At 46.3% G+C, this 25,304-nt stretch overlaps 1 protein-coding gene across 2 annotated transcripts in view; it reads right to left on the bottom strand.

Annotated features, from left to right (window-relative positions):
* Window positions 1-25,304, bottom strand: part of CSPP1 (centrosome and spindle pole associated protein 1) — a 976,424-nt gene that overhangs the window by 516,908 nt on the left and 434,212 nt on the right. For both annotated transcript variants that reach the window (XM_069220290.1, XM_069220291.1), the window contains one exon: window positions 21,371-21,488. In XM_069220290.1, coding sequence (XP_069076391.1) covers window positions 21,371-21,488 — 118 coding nt within the window. The remainder of the gene's footprint in view (window positions 1-21,370; window positions 21,489-25,304) is intronic.

The following is a 25,304-nucleotide window of genomic DNA, read 5'->3' as shown; positions in this document are numbered from 1 at the left end:
CAGTGTTGGGGCCCGGTGGTGATTGGCTAGCTGTTGCCCCCTTACATCCTGGGGCTCTAACTTGCTCCTGGCTTTGTGGTCATCTAAGGCACTACCGGACTGCTACTGATCACTACAAGGGGGTTGCCCTGCATTCAATCTCTGCTGGGTGGTGTTGCCTGTTCGGACTCTCCTTTTGTGTTCAGTGCCAGCGCTCTTACATTTTCTATTGGGGCTAAAATTGAGTGCACCCAATGGAGCAAAGAAGACGCTTCTATGAGCACCCACCAAGAGGGTATCAAGAAGGCAGCTAGTGGTGGTGACATGTCTTGCATCAATAGTGTTTTGAGAAACTTCTGACTGCGATCAAAGCTTCTAGGGGGAAGCTGGAGGGCAAGATCTACTCTACCATGAAAGATCTAAGCCTCATCCGCAAAGACTCCCCAAAGATGTCTGAGAGGATCATTGCTCTGGAGAGCAGAGAACAGTCCTTGGTGCCAAATGTTCAGTCCACTGATCATCATCTTACTGTGCTGGAGGTCCAAACTAAACGCCTGACTGCTTGACTTGACGACCAGGAGGGGCCCACCGGAACAATGTTTGCATTGTGGGGCTTCAGAAACGCATCGAAGATGACTCCTTGCTGGTGTTTCTGCAACATTGGCTGCAGGAGGAGGTGGCCCCGGTAGGGCTGTCAAGATTCGATGCTTTGGAACAAGCTGATCGAGTAGAGATGCAGTTACCTCGCCCTGGGGCCCCACCTCGCCCAGTAAATGCCCGCCTCCTACATTTTCGAGACCGAGATTACTTGTTACAGCAGGCCCAAGGACAAGGCCCCTTCACAGCAGCTGATGTCAATGTATCCTTATACCCGGACTGCATCCTCCAGGTCGTTACTCGCAGTGAAAATGATACTAAGCAACCTGGGTTTACTTTATTCCTTGCTATTACCGGCTCGGCGGAGTGTAAACAGAGGACCAGGTGCACTTCCTCACAGAGCCCCTGGCAGCAGCATGGGACTGGCTCCAATTACATGACAAGGGCACTATTCTACTAGAACCTCTCCAGCAGCAGCTCCTGTGCCCATGATTAAGGACAGGAAGCTGAGAGTGACCCTCTCCTTGATCTCCTCTCCAGCCACTACAACAGATGGCTCAGTTGGAGGGGTGGTCTTGTCAAACACCCTCATTGACCAACAGCAGACTGACTGCAAGCAAGTCTTGCATCAGCATGCTAAACCCTTCCCCTTGACCCCTGGTCAGACTACCTAGTGTACCCATGGTGCGGACACTGGGGATAGCTAGTCTGTCAAGAACAATATCTATAGACAATCTGATCATGTCAAAGAAAGCATCAATGCTGAGGTCAGCAATTTGCTGTAATTGGGAGTCATTGAGCATTCAGAGCCCCTGGGCCAGCCCAGGTGTTCTAGTCCGCAAACTTCATTCCCACGGTGGAAAGAAAGAAATTAGGTTTTGTGTGGACTATAGGGGTCTCAATGCTGTGACCAAAACAAATGCCCACCCCATTCCTAGGGCTGATGAACTGATTGACGGGCTAGTGGCAGACAAGTATCTCAGTACTTTTGATCTCACATCAGTGTATTGCCAGATAGGTCTGACCCCTGGAGCAAAAGAGAAATCAGCATTCTCCACTCCTGATAGGCATTATCGGTTTATTGTTATGCCCTTTGGTTTAAAGAATTCCCCTGCCACCTTCCAACGGTTGGTGAACAAAGTCCTTGCTGGCTTAGAAGACTTTAGTGCAGCATATATTGATGATATTGCTGTCTTCAGCGCTACCTGACAGGATCACCTGATCCACCTTGGGAAGGTCCTTAAGGCTGTAAAATAAGGCAGGTCATACTACCAAGGACAGTAAGTGCCAGATAGAGCTGGGTCAGGTTGTATACTTGGAACACTTTGTGGTGGAGGACAAGTTCAACCACTAAAACCCCAAATCCAGACAATGCTGCTCTGGGTTGCTCCAACAACCCAAGTCAGGGTATTCCTTGGCTTGACTGGGTACTACAGGATGGATGTTTGTGAAAGGGTATGGCACCGTTGTGGCACCTCTCACAGAACTGACCTCCAAAAGATGCCCAAAAAGGTGAACTGGACAGGTAGCTGTCAAAAGGCCTTTGACACCCTGAACGAAGCAATGCACTCAGTACCTGTTCTAAAAGCTCAAGATTACATCAGGCAGTTCATAGTGAAGACAGATGCATCTGAACATAGGATAGGAGCAGTCCTGTCTCAAATCAATGATAATGGCCATAACCATCCTGTTGCTTTCATTAGCAGGATGTTCCTCCCCAGAAAGCAGCATTGCGGTGTCATTGAGAGGGAAGCTTTTGATGTGGTTTGGTCCTTGAAGAATCTAGGGTCATCCTTGTTTGGCCCACACTTACTAGTTCAAACTGACCATAGGCATCTCATTTGGCGAATGCAGATGAAAGGTGAAAATCCCAAACTGTTAAGGTAGTCCATATCCCTACAGGGGATGGACTTTACAGTGGAACACAGACTTGGGACTGACCATGCCAATGCAGATGGCCTTATCAGGTTCTTTCACTTAGAAGATGAAGAATGGGAAGGGTTAGTTTCATTCTCTTGTTTGGGAGGGGGTACTAAAGAGGGTCTTTAAGGCCTTCATAATGCGACCCATGTCTTTCCAGACAGCGGGGAGAACTGACCCCCCCTGTATCCTGACCCCACTTTTGGCAGCAGCACAGGCAGGAAAATTAGTCAGATTAGGTGTGCCCTCATCAGGCCAGTCCCAACCCTAAGGTGGACAAGCTGAAGTGGACACTACTTTTTAAATTCCTCCATCTTGTTTGGAAGGAATTAGGCTATTAGGGTTAGGGTTATGTCCCCAGTAGAAATGTTCACAGAAAGAGTGTAGTCATCCTAAAGGTAGTCAGCCCACTGGCTACCACTTGGCACTCCCTATAACGTCCATAAATTAAGTATTTAGGTGGCACCCCTGAACCCTAGAACTCAGATCCTGACTACTTACGAAGAAAAGGACACAGAGGAGTTGCACCTGCAGAAGAGGAAAAGAACCAGCAGCTGACTTCGTACAAGCCCCACCGGCCTGCCTGTTCACCTGGATGGAATCTGACTAAAAAGACGACTCGTCCTGCAGCTGAGCATTCAAGAAACTCAGGAGGACTGCCTGCCTTCCAAAAAGACTCAGCAGACCGTGAACAGCAGATCTGCTCTGCAACAAAGTCTCAAGAAAGGACTCTGCAGCCTTCAGGACAGCAAAGACTCATTACCCGAAGTGACCACTGCACCCGACGTCCACTATTAGAGTTGAAGCCAACCAATGGTGCCAGCCAGGTTCCCCAACTGCCTAGAGTCTGAGTCCTCCCAGGTTTCACCCCTCTTGAACTCCCCAAGTTGCCTGCAGCCTTTGCAATCAGGCCCTCTCTTTCGCAGCCTTGTGGTGAGAGAAAACCCAACATCTTCAGCAACCACTGCAACTGTGACCCCGACCCCCATCTGAGGTGGGTCACTGGTACCAACAATGTCCCCCGGCTCCTTTGAGCTCGAGCACACCCTGGTTCCCCCACTGCTGGACTCCCCAACGATGCCTGCAGCATCAGCACTCAGGTCCCCTTGACCGTGAGTGCTCCTGGACAGAGAAACCCGACGTTTAAGGACATCCTGGCATCCGTCGGCCCTGGATAAAAGGACCAAAGGAGCACCTACATACTGAGCACCCCACAACTACAACTTGCCTGTTTGTTGTCCCGACTGGCCTCCTGGCCAGAGTCAGCAGCCTGTTTCCATGAGGAACAATTCCCACTGATAACCAACGCCATTCTGCACCCTTTGCACCCAGACACCACAGTGCTGCCCGCAGAGATCTGTTGGTGTGGTTCTGATCAGTGCCCAGTACTTACCTCAACTCTCTGAGATTGGCCTCGTAAGTCAACCGTGTGTTAGCTCAACATTGTTTTCCTCCATAGATTAAGAACTATGAACCTGAAGAACTCTGAAATTGCACTGAGTTGATTTTCGAAACTAAAAAGTGTTTATGCTTGAAAATAAACTTACCTTGTAACAAAGTTCTTGGGTTTAAAGTATAAACAAAAGTATTATTTTTCTAAATTGGTCTTGGATTCATTCTTTGAGTGTGTGTGTCTCATTTATTGCCTCTGTGAGTACAACAAAAGCTCAGGACTACCCTTTGATAAGCCTAACTATTCACCCACTCAAACCACAAAACAGGGCATTAGTCCTATCTACTTTTGCCTCTGCAAGCCAAGTGGGGATCTACTGGACTCTCTGCACAGTGTACTTCTTTTCAGTGCACCATATAGAGCCATCTTCGTAGAGAAAGTATGTTAGCTTTATCCAAATGTAATAGACCCCTGTAGGGATTGATGAATAATGGGTGAACAGGTTTGACTTGGTTTGTATACTTGGTGTAACCAGGCAACAGGGCCAATTAACCTTTGGCAGCAAGACTGAGTTTAAAAACGATGGGCCTTATTACGGCCTTGATGGAGACGTTTTCTCCATCATAAATGTGACTGATATCTCGTCTGCCGAATTACGATCGCCATTAAATATAATGCTATCATAATACGGCAGACAAGATATCTGCCACAACTGTAATGGAGGAAACTCCTCCGTCAAGGTCGTAATAAGGCCCATAATAGGGAGATTAGATGCAGCATGCGCTACAGTATATGTGTTTTTCATATTGTTTCTTAGGCATTTCACCATCTGATAGACTGGATGTAAGGAAGAATCAGTACCCTTCTTGCGTGTGGCATCAAGAATATCAAGGGATACCGGACTTTGAATGTACCAAGAGAAATGATAAATGTGGATATGGACACACTATAAGGTACACCAGTCTGGTGTGAAATTGGTATGGTCAATTCACTGACCGATGTTTGTGTTCTGCACTAGATTGCCCTTAAAAATACCTTTCCTTCATGAAGTGTTGTGGGTATCATTTGCAGTTGGCTGTATAACAAAGATTTCAACCTATATATGCAAGTTTTGCGACCATGGCCTCTCTCTAGGTTAGGTGATAAAGGTGTTGAAGTTGGCAAGGTGTATTAGTGGGACGTTGAGTGACACCTCGATGATTGCACACTGGTGTTAGAATAATTACACACTGAAGATGGTGGTCCATCCATAATTATGAGGTTCCTTTGGTGACGATTTCTATGCAATCATTTGATCTATGCAAGGTCACTACTTGGTATATTGGCTATTACACTTCTGGTTTTCCGTACAGAGTGATTGGGAGACTAATGATGAAGCCGAATCTGTTTTATGGAGTTAAATGTGTTTGCTGGTAGCACTGAAGGTAAAACTCAGCCACTAATAATAGTCCTGACCCTTTGTACGGAGTTTTTCATTTTTTTAAAAAAATCACCCTGCTTGTTCCTGTAGGCATAGCAAGATAATCATTGTTTATAGATCCTGATTAAGGTGATGTAAAGAAATCGGAAGCCACCGAAATGTGCGTTGACCAATGTTATGTGGAGATCCCAGATTAAGGATTAAGAGTGGAAGACTAAATAAAAAGTGGTCTCATAAACGAGTCCAAATTGTCCAAAAATAATTCTTCCCAGGGGTCCCAGTGGGAGAATAGGTCATGAGTGTCAATGAGAGTAGCCTGGAATTAGTGTTGGTGTTTCAAGTGGGGTGGTTCAGTTATGATGTAGGACATATGCCATTTGTTAACACAGAAAGGTTGGGCAGGAATGTTTACTTTTTTGAGACTTCTGCCTATGACCAGGAATGGGGGTTAGGGTCTGCCAGTCTCTCAGCTGGGTGAGGAGACATAGCCCAGAGAAATCCAAGACCACATGCCCCTTGAGTACCAATGCTTGCTTGCCAAGACTAGTATGCAGTGTGAGGAAGAATAGAGCACTTGAAGGAAGCAAGGTCCACTTGGGGAGCCTGGCAAATGGATCAATGTAGCGAGGTATGAGGAGATGGCTGCTGCACCCATCGGATCATCGCACGTGTGCAGATTTAAGTCAGCTACCCCATATGCCAGTGGGGGCTGCCATGAAATTAGCCATGGATGCACCGATCATGCTATCACCTGTGTGCAGTGTAAATACGGCAACCCTGTATGCCAATTACGGCCACCATGCAGATTTCATTACTGTGCCGACTGGGCCGTAGCCTGTGTGCGGAGTGAAGTTGGCCACCCTGTATGCCAGAGGGGGCCAGTGCGAGGAGAAACTTACTGCTTTGATGATCAGACCATCATCTGCACGTGAAATAAGATCGATGACCCGGTATGCCAGAAAGGGCCACCGTAAACAAGGAATGCTGCCTGGTTCGGCCATCTTCAAGAGGAGAGGACGGCAATGTTAATGTTAACTTGTGCGGGCCAAATCCCCAAATAAGGATCCGAACTCGAGCGATCGTTCCTCCCTCCTGTGAGAAGAATCAGAGGAACTTACTGTCTCATCAGAGGAAGCGCTGTGGACGCCCAGCTGCTGCCCCTACAGAGCTGATATTGCTACTCATTGTCAGCAGCCCTCCCGTGATGTCCGAGAATGAAACTCTTCCCGGGGACTCTGTTAGAGCAAACTCTGCAGGAGCAGATAAGACTGATCGCAGGGCTGGAAAGCCCCGGGGGAATCTGTTCTGCCAGACAGAGCTTTGAGCACTGGAACACTTATGACTTTGGACGAGGAGGCGAGGGACTCCTGGGACTCAGACTACTAGTGGGGCTTAACCTGAATGACGTGTACAGTGAATAGGGAATATCCACAAACATTAGTGAGAGGACAGTGGGACTCAGGGACCTGCCTATCGAATATTAGAGCCCTGACTTCAGGAGTCTGTGAATTGTCTGTGTATGCTGCATTTTCATTTGTGTTTGTTCATAAATACTCCTTTATTTTCATAAAAGCAAGTATATGATTGGACAATTATTTATTGCTGCTATTGAACGTATTTTGGGTTGTGAGCCTGTGATGGCCATCACTACATCTATCTCCCCTTCGAGAAGCTTTGGACCCACACTACTACTGAGAGTCAAGTGCTGAAAAGGTACTTGGCCCAGTTGCTCAGGGCTCACAATACGTCAGGCAAAGGGAATTCAGGAGATAAATGCCTCATCCTACACAGTTGGGCCCAGTAGCTCCAGCTTGTCTGTGGTTCTAGGTAAGGGGTTGTGAAAGTTGTGATCTCTTGGCGTAGTGAAGCCATCAGCTACTAATTTCCAAAACAACTTTTGATTATTATTCTTATTAGCATTATTCATCTTCTGCCAATTAACACAAACTGAAGATTTCTTCATTAAAGCAGCAACCTATAACCCCCTTGCAACCACAATTTTTTAGTTCTATACAGCTTATGTTTACAGACCTGGTTGAAGCAGTACTTAGCATTTGTATTTCAGCCTACCTTTTGTGTAACTGACAAGTTGAGGATAGATTTAATCAAGTATCATAATCGATAGGGTTGACTTCATGTACAACAATAACTTATTGGAATCTGTATTTAGATTTTCAGGTAGAAAACCACAGTTAGATAAGTTACTTACCTTTGGTAGCCCTATTTCTGCTAGACACTATCTAAATGCAGATTACTCCCCTTGCAAATAGCCCCAAGGTGCCACAGTGGATCAGGAGATACTTCTCTGCTATTCCTTCACATATCTGTAGGTGGTATTAGTGCGGCTCTGCATAGTATCCATCCTGCCCTGGAATATTACTGCCACTTCTGCACATGTCAGTTTCTTTCTAACATCTGTCCACGCAGCCAAACGCAGGACCCTTAATCAGATTGTGCCAGTGTGGAGACCTGTAACTTGGAATCTTTTTAGTATGGACCAGAGGAGTCCATTCCACAGAATGGGGAGGGTGGGTGTGGCGTCGGTGAGGAATCATCAGCTAGAATCATCAGGAAGAGCACCACCGAAGGTAAGTAACTTGTTCTTTTACTGGATACTTCTAAGTGCATTTTCTCACCTTGTGAATTGATAACAAAGCATTATCTCCCCAGGTCGTGGGTCTGTGGAATTGGTCAGACCAAAAAATCCTACAGGAAAGAACAGGAAAAAAACCCTCTCCCACCGGAGCTCACTATCCAGGCAGCAGTGTGCTTTGTGAACTCACGTCACATCCAGGCAGATATACAAAATAGGCACTCCGTGGTAGCAGTGTTGGCTCTGGGGGAATGAGTCCACAGGCGGTTTCGTGGTCACGCCATAAAAAAGATGTTTACACAAAGAGAAAAAAACTGTTTGGAAATAGTACAATTCTGCACTGCAATATGTTACTTCACCCCAGAAAACCCCCCAAAAAAGCTGATCATCCATCAGGTGACCCTAGGTGTGATCAATGTAGAAACTCAGAGCTCTCTTCAGGTTTAGGTGATGGAGCTTAAGGGCGGATAAGGAGGAGTGTGGAACATTAACTGGGTAAAGGACTGCGTAATGTGGAATTGCATTACAAACTTTGGGAAGAAGGCTGCCTTAGTTCCTTAGCACCAATTTGTCCAGAAGAAATCTGGTGAAAAATTGTTGGACAGAAAGTGCTTGTAGCTCACGCAATGACCTAACATGATCACAATGAGAAACATGGTCTTCAATTTGAGTAATCTCGAGGAGCATCTGTGCATAGGCTTGAATGGAGTGCACAATAAGTCTGTAAGAACTAGACGGAAGTCCAAATGGAGCATCACAAGGGATTAAGCTGGAATATAAAGACTAGCCTTTTAAAAATTTGCATCACAACAGATGACTTAAACAAAGATGGCTGATCATGCAACTGTAGAAAGGCCATTAACCTTTAGTTGTTGACACAGCAAGATCTTGCTGGGCTAGAGGAAAAGGAAAATTAGAACATCAGTCAAACTTCTCCCAACGTCCTCTATAGAGGGTTTCGGTGAAGGGACGCCTGGCTGACAGAATACTATTGAATACCTCAGGAGGGAGGTCAAAGCCAGTCAGGTTTTACCACTCAATCTCCAAACAAGGAGGACTAAGTTGTACAGGTTCAGGTGAAGGACCCTGTCCTGCTACTGCAACAGTAGACCCTTCTGAAGAGGCAGCAGGAAATAAGGGCATATGCTCACAGCCAGACGTTTTGAGTACTACACACTACTGGCCCAAATCTGATCTTCTAGAGAACTTTGCACAGGAGGAGTAGAGGCATGAAGACACAGACGAGTCCAGAGTTTCAGTCCTACTAAAAGGTATCTCTTAAGGTAGAACTCTATCTCAAAAGGAGTGCAAGGTCTGCTGTTGCAGAGTAAAAGGTTGGTGTGCCCTCTGCTAAAACAGTCTTCTAAAGCCTCGAAAGGGGTGATATTGTTAAATCCAGTATCCGCAGAAGTGTTAAGGCCACTGACTTCCTGGAGCTCCACAAATTCTTGCTATAATATACTTGCGATTCATCATGTTCAGGTGGCTCCTACTCTGAAAATCTATGTGGCAAAGGAAGTGTATCAGAATCCTATGGAAGAGGTAGAGTTGGGTGAGACAGTCATGGCGGATATGTTTCAGAGTCCAAAAGGACTATGGGCTCGCCATCCAGCGCCACCTCTGCTTGTGTCAATGCATGGCAAAGGAGATGGAGTAGGCGACCCTAGAGCAGTGTCCGGAGGCACAGTCTGCATCAGGGATGGATCTGCTGGCAGTAACCTGACTGGAGGCCTCCTCAGGTTCCATGGGGCCTGTAGGCACACCACAGGGATCCGCAAGGGTACTGAAAATTCACACCAGTGTCTCTTTAAAGGACTGAATCAGCTTTGGGATCGTTGATGGCCCCCTCAAACTCAGGTTGAATCGGAACTAATGTGGGAGTTTGCGCTGCAGTTTGCACTAAGTTCTGGAGGTACCCCGATGTCCATGCAACATCTACTGATGAAAGTGGCAGGAAGAGGGGATCCTTGCTTTTAATTCTTATGTCTCTTTTCTTTTTGACTACCTGAAGATTGAGTAGGATGAAAATCTCTCTTGGAAATCAGCCTCTGGACTTAGATGGCATCCGAGTCCTCAACTTTGATTGATATCAGGCCTTCCTATGGATCCAGTCTGGAGCTTGTGGGTATCAATAAGATGAAGAATAGAAGTATCCATCAGGATAATACCTTTAATAGTGATTTAAAAAATCTCCTGAGTGTGGAAAATGAAGGGTTTACAGTTAGAGCTAAAGAAGAGAAGTGTTTGCCCATGGAAGTTGCAATATTACCTTCTTGGGAAATTATCACAACCCCAGGCAGTCTAAAACCTCAAAGGACTTTGAATGTCTACAAACTGCCCAATAGTCAATACAGATGTAATCAATGAGGTAGTTTAGAACCCATCTAATAAAAGTCCTTTTGGCAGATCAGGCATGTGAGAAGCTGGCATTTAACATCTTTAAACCTAATTTATGCAAACTACTCTCTATCGTTTAGCCTCTCATCAATACTGTGACTGCAACACTCATTGTAGTTAGAGCTGCTAAGACATCGATTTTTGTGTACATAAATAAGTTTTTTGTTCTGACTTTTCCCCAATCACAAAATGGGGTTAAAATCTCCAATAACCATATTAAAATGGCTTAGTAGATGACAAAAAGCTGTGCAATTATGTCATGAATGTCTTTAAGAGAGGCTTCATAATTTTTTTGAGTTGTAATAAATATTATTGAAATCAATTTTCATAAAACATTATAAGTTAAAAAGCACAGACTACGAACAAAAAAGAGCCACTTGTAGATGTCCTCTACAGCTGGGTATTGGTGATTTATAGTGGCATTTGTGTCTATCATTTTGGGTCACAAGGTGCAGGACTATATCACTGCAATTTGCCCATGGAATGCCTGGCCTGGGAAGGAGGCTGCCAAAACGGGCTCTAAGAGTGCATCTTGACAGGTAACAAAGGATGTTAAACTACAGACAAAGGTTTCAAGATTTCTGTAAAAATGTTAGATTTTGTGTAAGTGGTGGGAAAATGTCTCTGCTGCGTTTCCTACCACCAAAGTGAACAACTGCGTCTTCTGAAGGACGTCCAGAAGCAAAAGGCATACCCCTCTTCTGGAGCTCTATCGTAACCACTTGTTTTTTGTAGATCTAGGTTAAGGCCATCCTTCATTTTATAATAAAGTAAGTGGTTAGCAGTCTCTGAATCATCATTCTCTGTTTGCTCGTAGCTGTTGTAAAGCATGGCTAGAGCATCAGAATCAGAAGCAAAAAGAGCTTCAATCCAGATGAATCTTTCAGTGTAGGGAGTTGCATCATTGAAACAAGCACTAACCTTTTCTTTTGCAACTCAGAAAATGTCAGGAGACATAGATAGTGGAAGTGGCATAGAAATTATTTCAAAGAGGAGCAGTGGTAATGTATGGTGTGCAGAGAGCAAGGGCAATGGTGCCCAGGTAGGTATAGGCTTTCACAGTAACTGCTCCAAGGTTGGACCCTATGGATGGGAGAGTTAGAGCCACAGGAATCATCATATCAATATGAACGGGCTCATCCTTCGGGAATAATTCAGAGGATGATGGGGCCATCCTGAATATATCTAGCATGGCCTGGCAGAAGGCCTTGATTGGATGGAGTTAGGAACTTCAGTTATAATTTCTCAAACACTGGAATCAGCTCTGATGAGGTGGAAAAGACTGGCATCAGGGAAAACTGTCTCTGGAGCAGCACTGTTTTCTCATGGAAAAAGACAACTTCTTCTACCAATGTTGTTTTTGTGGGAAGACCTCTTGGAAGATTGTTCAGTGTCAGAAGACTAAAGTGAAAGAGAAAAGGACCACTTTGGCATATGCCTGCAGCCAAAATAAACCTGTCCTCCTGCTCTTTGATGGACTTCGGTGCATCAAGGAACAGTAGTAACCACCTGAAAACCATTGCTCTTAAAAACTTTAAGGAAACACCTATTTTTGTATGGTCACCCCCAAAGTTTTGGACAGATGCTGCTGTTTTTTGGACACAGAGTACAATGAGGCCTGTTAGCCAGACCTCAGTGTCCTAATTCTTAAATGTGTATGTTTGATTGGCTTACACCTTATTGGCATATGCTAACTTACTTTTAAATCCCAAGTATATGGTACCAGGAGTACATAGAGACTGCACGTTAGAGTGTCCCCTCTGGAAGTGCAGCACTTGTTGGGCAACCCTGGGGGAGACAAAGGGAAACATGGCTCCCAGTCTGCCACTGCAGACTGGAAGGGCAGTTTGAAACTGCCAACTCCACTTTAACATTTTAAACAAAGGCAAAGACCAAACTCCTTTCAATGTGTGTAGGACTCCTTTACAGCAGGCCTAAGGCAGGATGCAACATATTACAAAAGTAAAACGTGTTTAACATGTTTTTTTCAGCAAAAATCCCAAATTGTTGTTCTGCTGTCAGAGAGATTGGTAGTCCCATTGGCAAGTACACAGTTACACACGCACATGGCTGTTCTGAATGGGATTACCACAGCTGGTAGTTTAAGGTATCGAAAAACTTGTTACATTAAGCCCAACTTGATGTCCAAGTCGAAATTAATGTAACTGGTTGCTATATGCAACTTTTAGATAAGTTTCATCTGTGATGTCCAAGTTTGCCAGTGGACATTTACTGAGTCCGGCCACGAGACAGCCTTCTGCCCACCTGGGGGACGTGTGAACAGCTCCCCGGACAGGAAACAATGGATGTTTGCCGTTGGAGGTGTTACCTCAACCTGGAAGGAATTTACACAGGATATTAGCCAAAACAGAGAGCTTCAAAGGGGATGCTGCCTTTAAAGCGCAAATAGTAACAACACTTCAGAGGGGCTGCTCCTTTGTTCATGTAGACAGAGTGGCATTGGGATGGGGGAGGTTGAAGGGGGTCTTGGCAGACGCCTCGCCAAACTAGTTTTCCAGTGGGTGAATAGCCCACAGGTAGCCACACTTCTAGGGTGGGTACTGAACTCCTGAAGACGAGAGAGGGGTTCTGCCATCTTGAAAGTGAGCAGAATGGAGCCTTCTGGGATAGCTAGATGCCACTCCTCACCGAAAGTTGACAACAGGTGGGTGGAAACCTAGTAGCCATTGGCTAGTGACCACAACCTCCCCTGAGGGCACTTTCTGGGCATTAAATGGGCACCGCAGGTACCCAGAAGTCAGGTCTTGTTTGACTAGAAGAGGTCCGAAGAAGGACTTCCTTGCGGACCCTTGACCTAGCGAAGATGCTGCACAGAAGTTGGACTGCATCTGCTGCTCCTCAGGCTAATGAAGGAAAGGATTGTGCCTGCTGTTTCCTGCTCATGAAGAAGATGTCCCCTGAGCCTTACTCATATAGTCAGTCGGCTGACTTCCTGTGCACAGCACAGGCTCACAAAAACTGAAGAAGCCTCCTGGGGCGAGTTAGTAGCCGAGAACTCAGGATCACCGCTCCTCGCCATAGGGCGCCCCAAGAGACCAGGACATGATGCTCAAAAGTTACACTTGAGTCTGCTGGGCCCAGGAGTCTCTTTGGAGTGCAGCTCAGTCCCTAGTAAGTAAAGTTTTTGCCAAAATAAGGAAACTTCTGTAAATACTGTTCTGGGCGACTGTTAGCCTAGACGTGACTGGCCTTCTGCTGACCGGAAAATAATTTGTGGGACATCAACAAGAAATTCACCTCACTATGACCGTGGGCGTCGGAGTAGCCCCAGGAACAGCCCCATTGACTTCCCACCCTCTTCAGAATCGTTGAGCATCTTCTGCATCTTGTATCCCTTGAATTAGGGCCACTCCATAGAAATCAAAGACAAGAAGCCACTGACTTTGGAACTGAATACTGGTTTTCTGAAGGAGTCAAACGTTCTGCTGGAGATTAGTGGTCCTCTTGATTGTTTTCCTACCAGAGTCCATAAAATTTTGAAAATATTCTCTATTTTTTTAATTTGTGTTGGATTTCTTGAGTGCTGAGTTTCTTTCTTCTTCAAGTGGTTTTGTGCTGTTTAAATGCTTTACACGAGTTCATTTTTGTAACCATAGCTACCCAAGAATGAGCTACAGTTTACTAAATGAAACCTGACTGGTCCTAAGGGGTTGGAGGTGTATTACACAGTGATGTCACAGAATCACACCAAATAACACATCCAAATTCCTCACAAAACATTTCCAGAACCAGTACGGAACATGGAGAATGTCCCTAATGTGAGAAATTTGTGGGAAGAATTATTCATCAGAATTGACATCTCCGTCTGAAGCAAGATGATGTTTTGGTGTTCACTTTTGAGTTACTTCCTGCAGATTAGCCTTTGACCCGAAAGAAGGTACACGTGAACAAAGGTCTGTGGCCAAGGGCATAGCAATAGCAAAACACCTTCCCAAAAAATATGGGTGTCAGGCAGACCTGGATCAAAACACTGGAACCAATGAATCTGCACACTCAAACTCTAAATGTCATCCACAGAAACAGAACATCAACTCAGAGGCTGATACTGTGGGTAGGAGTATGCTGTGATCCTAGTGGAAGCAGGGTGAAAAGCTAAGGAAGAAGTCGGCAATGATGACACCACATAGGGACTCAAAATAAAGTTAGCTAGAAAGGGAGGGACACAGTTATTAGCATGCAGAAACCCTTCCGATAGCCTCCTATGCCTCATATATAAACTGAATGTCTAACCCTGTTCTCAACAGTATCTGTAATGCAGCGACTCCAGGTGTTGCACAACGAAAAGAAATGGAGAAATAAAGGACATATTGAAGTGGAAAATGATTTTGCATCAAGCTGCTGCTTGGCTTGAGAAATAGTATCATAACATCTCAGTCAAAAACGAAGTGCAAAGGAAAGAACAATTACCATTGGATCAAGGTACAGGGAAAAAGACCCAGCAACAAGGGAAGCCTAGGCTCAATTATCATCCATAGATGAAGTTAGAGTATGCTATAGAAAGTTCCATAAAGAGACACAATCCAGCCAATATCTAATTTACAGGCACAAAACTAAATCCTTCAGATAGTAATCCAAGAGAAAGATTCCAAGCACGTGTCCAGGTTAATATCTTGTAAGGTACTCAATGATAATCCGAAGCATTCCCTTATGGCAAGTAAGTGCATGCAGCTGATAACTTAACAGGCTGGCAAAAAAGGTCAAGTAAGAGGCGTAATGTGCAGGGATCCTGACATTTTCCACCTTTAAAAAAAGTCTCATAACTCTGGGAATGATAGAGGCATAGGGTTTTGTGGACGTTAAGCATGAAAAGCCCTTAACAGTTAAAGTACACTGATACCATTAAAAGGAACCCAATACCTATATTCTGGCCCATACCTCATCCAATCAAACAGGTATTCTACCTTGCCTACAATTTTATGGGACTGTAGAACATAGAATGTGTTAGACCTCATACTCAACAGAATCTGACTGGATACAGATGAGCGGTAAGGGTATTCCTGAACCATGACTTTCTCTGGCTAGTTTTTTTTAATTTTTTATAAAATAGTTTTATTGATTTTATTGCAAAGCAAAAAGATAACGAAACATTTAACACCACTGGTCACACAACTCCTCCTTTGATTGAGTATTCCATGGATATATCATGGAGTCGTGAGCGTGGTCCCCCTGCTCATACCGGGGGTCCACACTCCGTGTCACCCCCCCCGGATCCCGCCCATCCTCCCCATACCCCTTCATATTTAGTAGGGCAGCCCCTTGCTTCATAAAAAACTTTTTCTTGGGAGGCGCACCAGTCCACCCCACGGCGCCATTCGTCAGTGTGGGGGCCGATTCGGTTAGCCATCCTGAAGCTATGTCCCTCTTGGCCACCAAACAAGCCGTTCCAATAAAGGCTCGATCTGCCCTGCTAGAGCCCACCCCCCAAGAACCTCCAGTAGGATCGGCAGGGGAGCAAATTCTATCTCCACCTGCAAGACCCGGGACATCTCCACCAACACCACGTGCCAGTAGGCGGCTATATCGGGGCATGCCCACACCATATGGAAACAAATCAGCTGTCGGACTTGTACATCGGGGGAATCCTGCTTGTTGTCTGAGGCAGGCCACGTGTAGCCTATTGGGAGAGAGATATGCTGCGTGAAGAAGAAAATAAATCTGTACCAATCTTAGACAGGAGGTTATAGTCAACAGTCTTGGGGTCATCAAAGCGTCTCTCCAGTCCTCGTCCTCCATTGGGCCCACCCACTGCTCCCATTGTGAACGAAGTGTATCAAGGGGGCGTGATGTGTTTGTGACCAACATGCAATATATATTCGACAACCCCCCCACCCAAGTGCCCCATGAGTGTTTTGGCTTCCATGGGGCTAAACTCTGGGAGGACCGTTCCCGTCTGAAGGTGTACCTGCAGGGCATGACGGAGTTGTAAGTACTTATGGAACTGAGTTTGAACCCCTGGAGTGTAGAGACCTCCTTCAATCACGAACCCTGCCACAGGAGGGTCTGTTGGTTCAGTCGATGCCCTCCACCCCGCGAGCACCACCCTCGTCACTTCAGGGATCTTTTGCGGTACAGGGTTGCCGTACAGCATTCTGAATAAGTCGGTAAAGCCAATTCTCAGGAGCTCCCGTGGTCGGTCGGATCCAACCAACCCCAACCCCCACCCCCCTCCCCCCTCCCACCCAGCCAGTCATTGATTACCAGCAAATGAATCGCCAGGTGGTATAGGTAAAGATTGGACATCACCAGACCACCCTCGTGGACATCCCCTTGGCAGACCCGAAGAGCTAGGGGTGTGCGAGAGCCATGCCACAGAACCTCGCCACTGTTTCCATCTCGGCGAACCACTGTCTGGGGGAACTGATAAGGGAAATTTTGCAGCAGATAAAGGAACCACCATCATCTTATATAGTGCTATTCGGCCGAAGATATTGAGCGGGAGAGATCTCCATCTCTGGAGATCGTCCTTGATCCGCTTGGTTAGAGGTTTGACGTTCAAGGCCCACGCCAATTCCAGCAAGAGCGCTACTTGTACTCCCAGGTACCGGAAACTATTTTGCTTAATAGGAATACCATGTTGGCAATCATAACAATCCCTAGTGACCGACTGGGATCAATAGATATTTACCGGGCTTGACAGTTAGGCCTGACACCTCTGCGAACAGTCCCAATAACTGCAGCACCCAAGGTCCACTATTGGCCGGGTTGGCCAGGTATTTCAGTACATCGTCAGCATATAAAGCGATTCGGTCCTCCCTCCCGGTGGGCCACGACCATCCCTCAACCAGGGGGTCTTCACAAATTAATTTCACCAGCAGCTCCATTGCCAGGCTAAACAGGAGCGGGGAGAGGGGACATCCCTGGCGGGTCCCTCTACGGATGAGGAACTGGTCCGAGACCACCCCGTTGACTTGCACCCGAGCTGATGGATTGGAGTAGAGGAGGTCCACCAGAGCACAGAACCGCGGCCCAAACCCCATCCCCCCAAGGACACAGCGCAAATACGACCAATCCACTGTGTCGAAGGCCTTCTCGAAATCTACTAGTAGAAGTGCCAAAGGGGAGGAGAGGAGGGCCCTGTGTGCCAGAGCCACGTGTAAGCGCCTAATGCAGTGTCGGGTGCCTCTAGCTGGCATAAAACCGCACTGGTCTTGGTGAACCAGTGCGGGCAGCACCCTCTTCAATCTCAGGGCCAGCACCGTCGGGAAGATCTTAAGATCTATGTTGAGGAGTGATATAGGGCGATATGCTGAACAGTCCTGTGAGGGAGGCCTAGTCTTTGGAATCACCACTATGGTGGCATGATCCAAGCCTGATACATTGCTAATAGGTGGAGGGTTAGTGTATCTCAGAACTTCGTGTAAAACTCGGCCGGGAAGCTGTCGGGCCAGGCATCTTCCCCGTCGCCAATCTCCTCCAGTTCAAGAGGCTTGTCGAGCTCGCGTCTCTCTGCAGCGGAGATAGCGGGGAGGGTCACTTCCATCAGCAGTGGGGCTTCAACCTCCGCTGGTGGCCTAGGGCGTTCCCCATAGAGGTTTTGTTAGTAGGCCACGAAGCCCTGCGCAATTGCACTTGGAGTCTGCAAGACAGCGCCTGCGCCATCCACAATCTCCGGGATCACTCTGTTTGCCATTGGCCTGGTGGCAATCCAGTGCAGGAGTTTGCCGTTTTTGTCTCCCCATCCATACACTAGGGGCCAGAGAGGCCCGCCACATGTGCTTCGCGGTCTCGAGTGTTATGTGCTTAATCTCGTCATGGACCAGGTTCAACTTTCGTGTGACCGCTGCACCCACTGGTCCCGCCACTAGGCCCTCCTTGCTTCAAGGACTGATATTTTGTTATTACGTGTACTATCCCGAGCCCCGAGGAGCTGCTTGGCATGACCCCTAATGGTGGCCTTACCTACTTCTCAGATAATGCCCAGCGATGTCACGGAGCCCACGTTTAGGGTAAAAAACTGGGAGACCTGATCGCCCAGTTCCCGGGTATACTTGTCGTCCTGCAGACACCAGGCATTAAGCCGCCACATCGGTCGGGGCCCTAGGTTCCCTCCGTCAAGACGAAGGAGAAGCGGTGCATGGTCCGATACTCCATGGGGAAGAATCTCTGCCCCTGCGAATCTAGGCATGTCAAGGGGAGGTGCAAGGAAGAGATCAATTCGCGCATGAGTATGGTGCGCCGCCGATGTATGAGTGTATTGCCGCGTACCAGGATACCAGACCCGCCATACATCACGAAGACCCAGGCCCTCCATCCATCCATCTCCACAGCCCAGACGCCCCTACCCTATCTCTGGCTAGTTTTAATTAGGAACAAGAACATATGCGACAGTAAATCAAATTTCATGACTACTGGATTTATGATTCGCGTTAAGGAAACAGGCCAAATGTATCAAGGTTTTTAGCTTACCACAAGCCTTTGAAGAGGACCAGGTTTAGTTGACAATCATACTATCTTGTACATTCTATAGGGGTGTGTCATATCTTTTCTTACATTTTCTTTAACACAACTTGTTTCTTATTGATCTTCTGTTATTGATGTACTTCAAGTTAAATATTTCTTAATTTTGGAGCTAGATGGTGGATTAATTGTGCGTTGTTGATGACTTCAGGTAACATTCATGTGTACTCTCTGTAGTTACTCTGGAAAGAGAATGACTTGGTCGATGCATGGATAACATTATTGTACGCATATTCGTCAAAGGCCAGAAAAGGTTTGTGTGGCGGCACTGGTCTAGGTTCAGGAATTGCTAAAGAGCTTGATTCTTTTGCTACATTTGTCCATCAGTTTGTAGATGAAATACTGCAGAAAAACAAACTTGGATTTGTAAACATTTGTCAAGACTTTCCAGAATAATGCTTTCACTTGTGGACCTCAAACAGCGAGCATGGTCTCTAGTAATCCATGTAATCAGTGCATATGGTGAATACACAGAGCTGTTAATGCTGAGGGTAGTTTAGGAAGAAGAAAAAAAAAATGTGCAGTTTGAGAAAGGGTAACTACCAATACCTGGATCACTGTACTTCTTTCTGACACTGGAAGATTAATGATGAAACCCTTTGTATTTCTCAGCCTTAGTTTAAAGGTTCAAATGGCTTTAAAACGTCCACCTATTTCGTGCAGGAGGGCTTTTGTTGAGAACAAAAAGAGCATCTTTTTTTTTAATATAGCTCTCAACATAATCTTTAATAATATAAGGCCAGTAGAACCAACACTGTAACAAATACAAACTCTTAAGCATCCTGTATGAACAAGTCAATAGGTCTTTCAAGACATCGAGGACATAATTCTGAATTCTGAAAAGAACATCAAACATACACCAAACTATGGGAGAAATAAAGTTCTCATCCTTCTTCATCAGGGGCTCATAAGTTGAACATCAAAAACATCCTTTCAAAAATATCCTAGGGTACAACCTTAAAGAAAACAAATTTGTATTCACTATAAACTGTAATCTGGGTGTTTATTACGACAATTCTTATTTAATTATTTGCATGATTAATTAAAATCTTAGCAAAAGAAATAGCCAATGATCAAACAATTACAAATAAAATAAAAATACTTAAATATAAACAATTAATAAAAATGACAAGACAATTATTAGGCGCAAACCGATCGATCTGTCTGCTTCAATTTGTTACTACAACATAACTTCATCCTTAAAGTGGGTTCGCGGACCCAAGCCATGAGTTTACACATTTGGTGTGCGCAACCAAGAATTTGACAAGTCTACAGTTTGTCTGCGGATCGGTTGGGTCAAACATTTTCATCACTGCTGGTCGACAAGAACTAATCCCATTTCACTTAAATATTGGTTTTAACAGTTGGCAACATGCTTCTTTTAAGGCCGGGCAGACCCAGAACAGACGGACCATATCCTCCCTGTCAGCGTTGCGTAACCTGCAAGACGACTCACCCCCATTCTTCCACGATGGTTGATCCGCTCTAGATGGTAGAGATCCTAAACAAAGCGCAAGCAGGTGGCGTTTGATGTATACTGAAAATTTTAAATGTAGATATTGCGATGGCGCCAGGGTGGTGTAAGTGTGCATAAGAAACAAGGCATGCGAACGTCATGCTAATTTTTCTGGGTGTTTTTGCCAATAAATCTTAATTTCACCCCATCAGATAATCTATATTTACATTAACACATATGCCACATCATTTCATCAGTGTGGTTGAGAGGCATGAGCATCATCATCAGTGCAAGACTAAAACAATGAACGGTAGTAATGTCCAATCTGGTAATCATTATTAGAAGATGGTCTTCATTAGCACAAACACAATCCCACCCCCAAATTCCATTGCTTAGCCATAGTTTAAGGCAATACATTGCAAATAAGTAAATACAAGTTAGAACTGAAGAATAAGGTGGAAGGTTTACTTCTCTCAGGGGGTATGTGAGAGTCAAAAATGGTTCCAAAAGTAAAGTACAATACAGGGATGTCTATCTACACACAATTGACTCATACTGTGGACTGTAATTAATGGATGGACTAAAGCACTGCAGATAATATATACTTACTTCAGATCTTGCATGACTTACAAGGACAAACATAACTACTATACATTATTGTTTTAACAGCTTTTTTGGAAGACTTATCTAAAATAAGATGTTCTTGCCAAGGTGACATTTACTATGATCATGCTTAACAAATCTCTACTCTCATTATTCCCTCTTGTTCCCCACAAGTGCACCTTACAACATGTTCACAGTTCATATTTCTGTAATGTAAGTGGTGGTGAATGGGAGCACAAATCACATACACACTATGATCTCTACAGAGATGTGTTCAATGTGATAAATCAGTGCATGCTACAGCATCCAGAATTCAAGTGATTTGAATCTGCACGTTTGGTGCATACCATGCAAATACATTGAGAATTAAGTTCAAGATCTGTGCTGTATTGGTGAAGTGAACTAATCAATAATAATTAATTTGATAAACACTGCCAAGCAAAGCACAGTGCCTAAAAGATTGCCCTAAGCAATAAAGCAAAGTCCTCTATTTTTATCCAAAAAGAGAAAACATGCCTTAAAGCCTCAATATACCTGTTTTTGCAGCTCGTCTTGATATAACTGAGCCACTTCTTTCGACTGCTTTGACTTTTCCTCAGGAAACACTCCCAGACTCGCTCCAGTTTGAGCATTTTTACTTTCATTAAATTGCCTGAAACAAAAACAAAGCATAACTAAGAACTGTTACTCAGCAAGGTCGTAAGGATATTCAGAATCATGAACTTCATTTTTATTTCCTTACAGAATGTTGTTTCAATAGAATTATATTATTTTTCAGCTCCATCCTTTGCAAATATAACTACATTAAGCTGAGGAAGCCAATACAAAACATTTGAATGTTTCACTGACCACATTGTTTGGTATATTGCTTACTAAATATCTGTGTACTAGGCAGAGATTGGTGCTTTTTCAGAACTGTTGTTAATTATGTGGAGTTCATCTAGTTGGGTCCTTGTTTTGCTTCACTTGTGCCTTTATGGGTGTGAGAAGCAAATCAGTACTCATTAGGACTTTCTTTAATTTGAAAAGAAAATGTTTTTATGAGCTCTTTTTATTGATTTTATACAAATAAAACCAAAAGAAAGTACAGTGCAAAACATGTGAGAACCCCGTACAGTGTCCTCCTATGAGAGAGAATTACACAGTCAGAAGTAAATGTCAACATTGTCTTGTCAAGAGAAACAACATAGTAGTTCCCAACAAATGATGATACCATAATGTAACCAAATCTCAAACATTCTAAGTATGCCATAATTTCTAAATAAACAGTTTGTTGCCATGATAATTTGACTCAACCCCATCCATCATTCTTCAATATCTGTACTGGTCTCAGACCTCGAATCCATGGCATCAGTAAATCGGTCCAACAATTGTCCAAACGCCATCAGGTCGGCGGGCGCACCCTCTTCTGTGTATGTCAATCTCATATGTTGTTCTTCTGCCACTCCCCACTTCAGGAGATTGCGTATCCAGCATTCAACCAAAGGGCTCCTAGAGTCCATTTAACCTATGGCCAACCCTGTGTTTGGCCAACACAAGAGCCAGCTGTGCTAATTTGTATGGGCTTTTTCACACCCTGGGTTGCACCACCACCCCAAGTATGCATGTCATTGGCATCAGAGCAAAAACAAAGCCCGTGGCCTCCACAATCTTGGTAACCACCTCCCTCCAGAATAGCTGGACCCCCTCACAGGACCATGTCAGGTGTGGAAAAGAGGCATCTCTTTCACCACAGCGATTGCACCTGGCCCCCTAGCTGGATCGATCTTGTTAAGATGATAAGGTGTGACATGTGTGGTGCACGGATTAAAAGTGTAGGAGCTTAAATCGATTGTTGCATAAAATGGTGCGCACCAATGACAACGCCCCAGCCCAGGAAGCATCTGCCATCGGTTCCCCCAACTCCTGCTCCCACACCCAGCACGATGCACAGGGTTACCAGGCATATCCTCCCAAAGAGCCCTATATAATAAGGTAATTAACTGCTTCCCCTGCCCCCAATTTACCAGCCCACCCAACACCTGAGAGGGTGGTGGGGAAGCTGGAAAGTCTCGCCAGACCTCCCATACAACACTTTTGCATAATACAGGAATTGGCCCGGGCCCAAACCAAACGTGTTCTGAGCCTCCTGAAAGCAATCCCCAGCAAAAAGAGAGCCACCCACATTCAGGCGGTCCATAGACAAGTGGTCATAAATATCAAGGAATGGAGCTCCCACACCAAGGTCCCACACCTTCAGTTCCCTGTCAAAGGGGGCACGGTGTAGTACCTTCTTGACAGCCTGTTCCCAGATGTTTGCAGTATTATAAAACAGGTAGTGGGGGAGGAGCCAAGATGGCGACCGGGAAGGACGCTTAATAAAGCGCTCCGTCTCGGGCTCGCCACTAAAACAATTGCGGGCGCCCCGGGGACGCCAATATCCTTGCACAGTAGAGAGACTCGCTCTAGGAGCCTCTCTCCCCTCGTCGACGGCTACGGAGGCGCTTGTGCGGCCGTGAAGGGAGGCTGCCGGACTATGACACCGCCTCGGGAACTGCGGCCGCCTTCTTGCCTCGTTGCGAGGCCCGGAGCTCCGTCCCGGAGCCCCTAAGGTGAGGCGGGAGTGCGGCGGTGGGGGGATCCCTTTGCGGGTGGGCAGCAGACCTGCCGCTGGGCCCTGCACCGCTTTGGGCTGCCCCTCTCCCCCCCCCTCTACCGCTGGACAACCCTCCCACTGCTGACGTGGGGAGGGATGGAGAGGCGGTGAAGTCGCGGACGGGGACCCTCGGTGGTTCCCCCCCCTTTGGCCCGCGGACCGGCTGCAAGGCGTGCCCCCCCCCCTCGACCTAATGGGGACACGCAGTGAAATCCACGGGGCGCATTCGGAGCGCCGGCGGCTTGAGATCGGTGGAGGGGGGGGGGGCTTGCTCTTACACCCCCCTGAACAGTACTGGTGGCTCTGGCAATTTTTGAACGCTCGTGGGCTACATGGGAAGCGCTCTCTGCAGTACACTATATTTACCACCATTCCCCCGGCACGGGGATTAGAACCCTGCATGGAAGCCCAAATGAAGAAGAGCGCACATGGCGCTCGACCTCGTGGGAATGAGGGGCCCACACCCAAGCCCTGAATTGTCAAGGCCGACTGCAGTATCACTAGGGGAGCGCAGGCCTCGCCCCCCCCACCCCGCCATCCGTCGCCCTCCCGCCGGTGCCGGTTGAGGGGCCTGGAAACGGGCGGCCAAGCAGGAACTCACCTCGTAGAATACTAGGCAGGCTGCAACCTAAAGAACTTAAAGCGTACGCCAGTGTGGATCTGTGGGGACACACAGCCCTCCATACCTGTCCAACCCGGGGGTCGTAGGAGTTCGCGTAGGCGCAGAAGGAACAGGGACCCACAAATCGAGTCAAAATGGCCGGGAGATCAAAATCAGCGAGGAGTCAGGACCGGGGCTCGCATGGACCAGCGCCTGGGGACCAGCAATCCATACCTACCTTACAATCGCAGGAATCTACACTTTTGGCCCATTCCACACAATTTGAGAAAGTACTCCAAGCAATTACGGACACAAAAATTTAATTGGAAAATAGAATAGACACAAGACCTAAATATTCTTAGAGCGGACCACCGCAAATTATCCGAAAAAGTGAAGTCAACGGAGGAGGCGCTAAACGAAATAAGCCCCAAAGTAACGGACAACCAAAAACAAATTCTCCGCCTGGATCTAGAAGTAAAAACACTGTTGAGAAGAGCAGAAGAGGCGGAGGGAAGATCACGCCACAACAACATACGGTTTCTCGGATTCCCGGAAAAATCACTAGATCAAAACTCAGAGATTCTATTGGAACAATGGTTAGCCAAAGAGGTCCTGAATGGAGCCCCATCGAAATTCTTCTCAGTTGAAAGAGCGCACAGGACTCCTGGGCGCCCCCCAGCACCGGGCCAGTCCCCAAGACCGCTGATAGCCAGGTTCCTGAACTTTGGAGACCGGGATGCGATACTGCAACAATTTCGCAGTAAAGGCCCATTTCAGTATGAGGACTCAACTGTTCACGCTTATCCAGACTTCACTCAGGAAGTGCAAAGACAACGCAACTCCTTTGCTCAAATAAAGCAACGTCTCCGTGAACATGACATAAAGTATGCTCTGTTATTCCCCGCTAAATTAAGAGTACTAACAGATGAACACACCCACGTGTTCACATCTCCGGAAGACGCTTGGACAGGGCTACATGCCAAGGGGTTTGCCCAACCCCGAGAAGCAACCGGTATCAACGAAAACTGGTCCACAGCATCCGCACGGAAACGCTCCAAGAGGCGACCCGGGGTTCAACCCACGGAGAAACAGGCTGCGGAAGAGAGAGCCAGGGGGTTCTGAAGGAAACTCCCCTGCTGACACAAAATTCTTTCGAGACTCTCAGAACCCACCCAGAGGAGGGCTTGGAATCGGATTCAAGGGCTAAGTTCGGCTAAGTTCGGACTCCACAC

Source organism: Pleurodeles waltl, chromosome 2_2, assembly GCF_031143425.1.
Source record: "Pleurodeles waltl isolate 20211129_DDA chromosome 2_2, aPleWal1.hap1.20221129, whole genome shotgun sequence".
Classification (NCBI taxonomy): Eukaryota; Metazoa; Chordata; class Amphibia; order Caudata; family Salamandridae; genus Pleurodeles; species Pleurodeles waltl.
The sequence above is the reverse complement of the archived record's forward strand: the minus strand, read 5'-3'. Positions and strand labels throughout refer to the sequence as shown.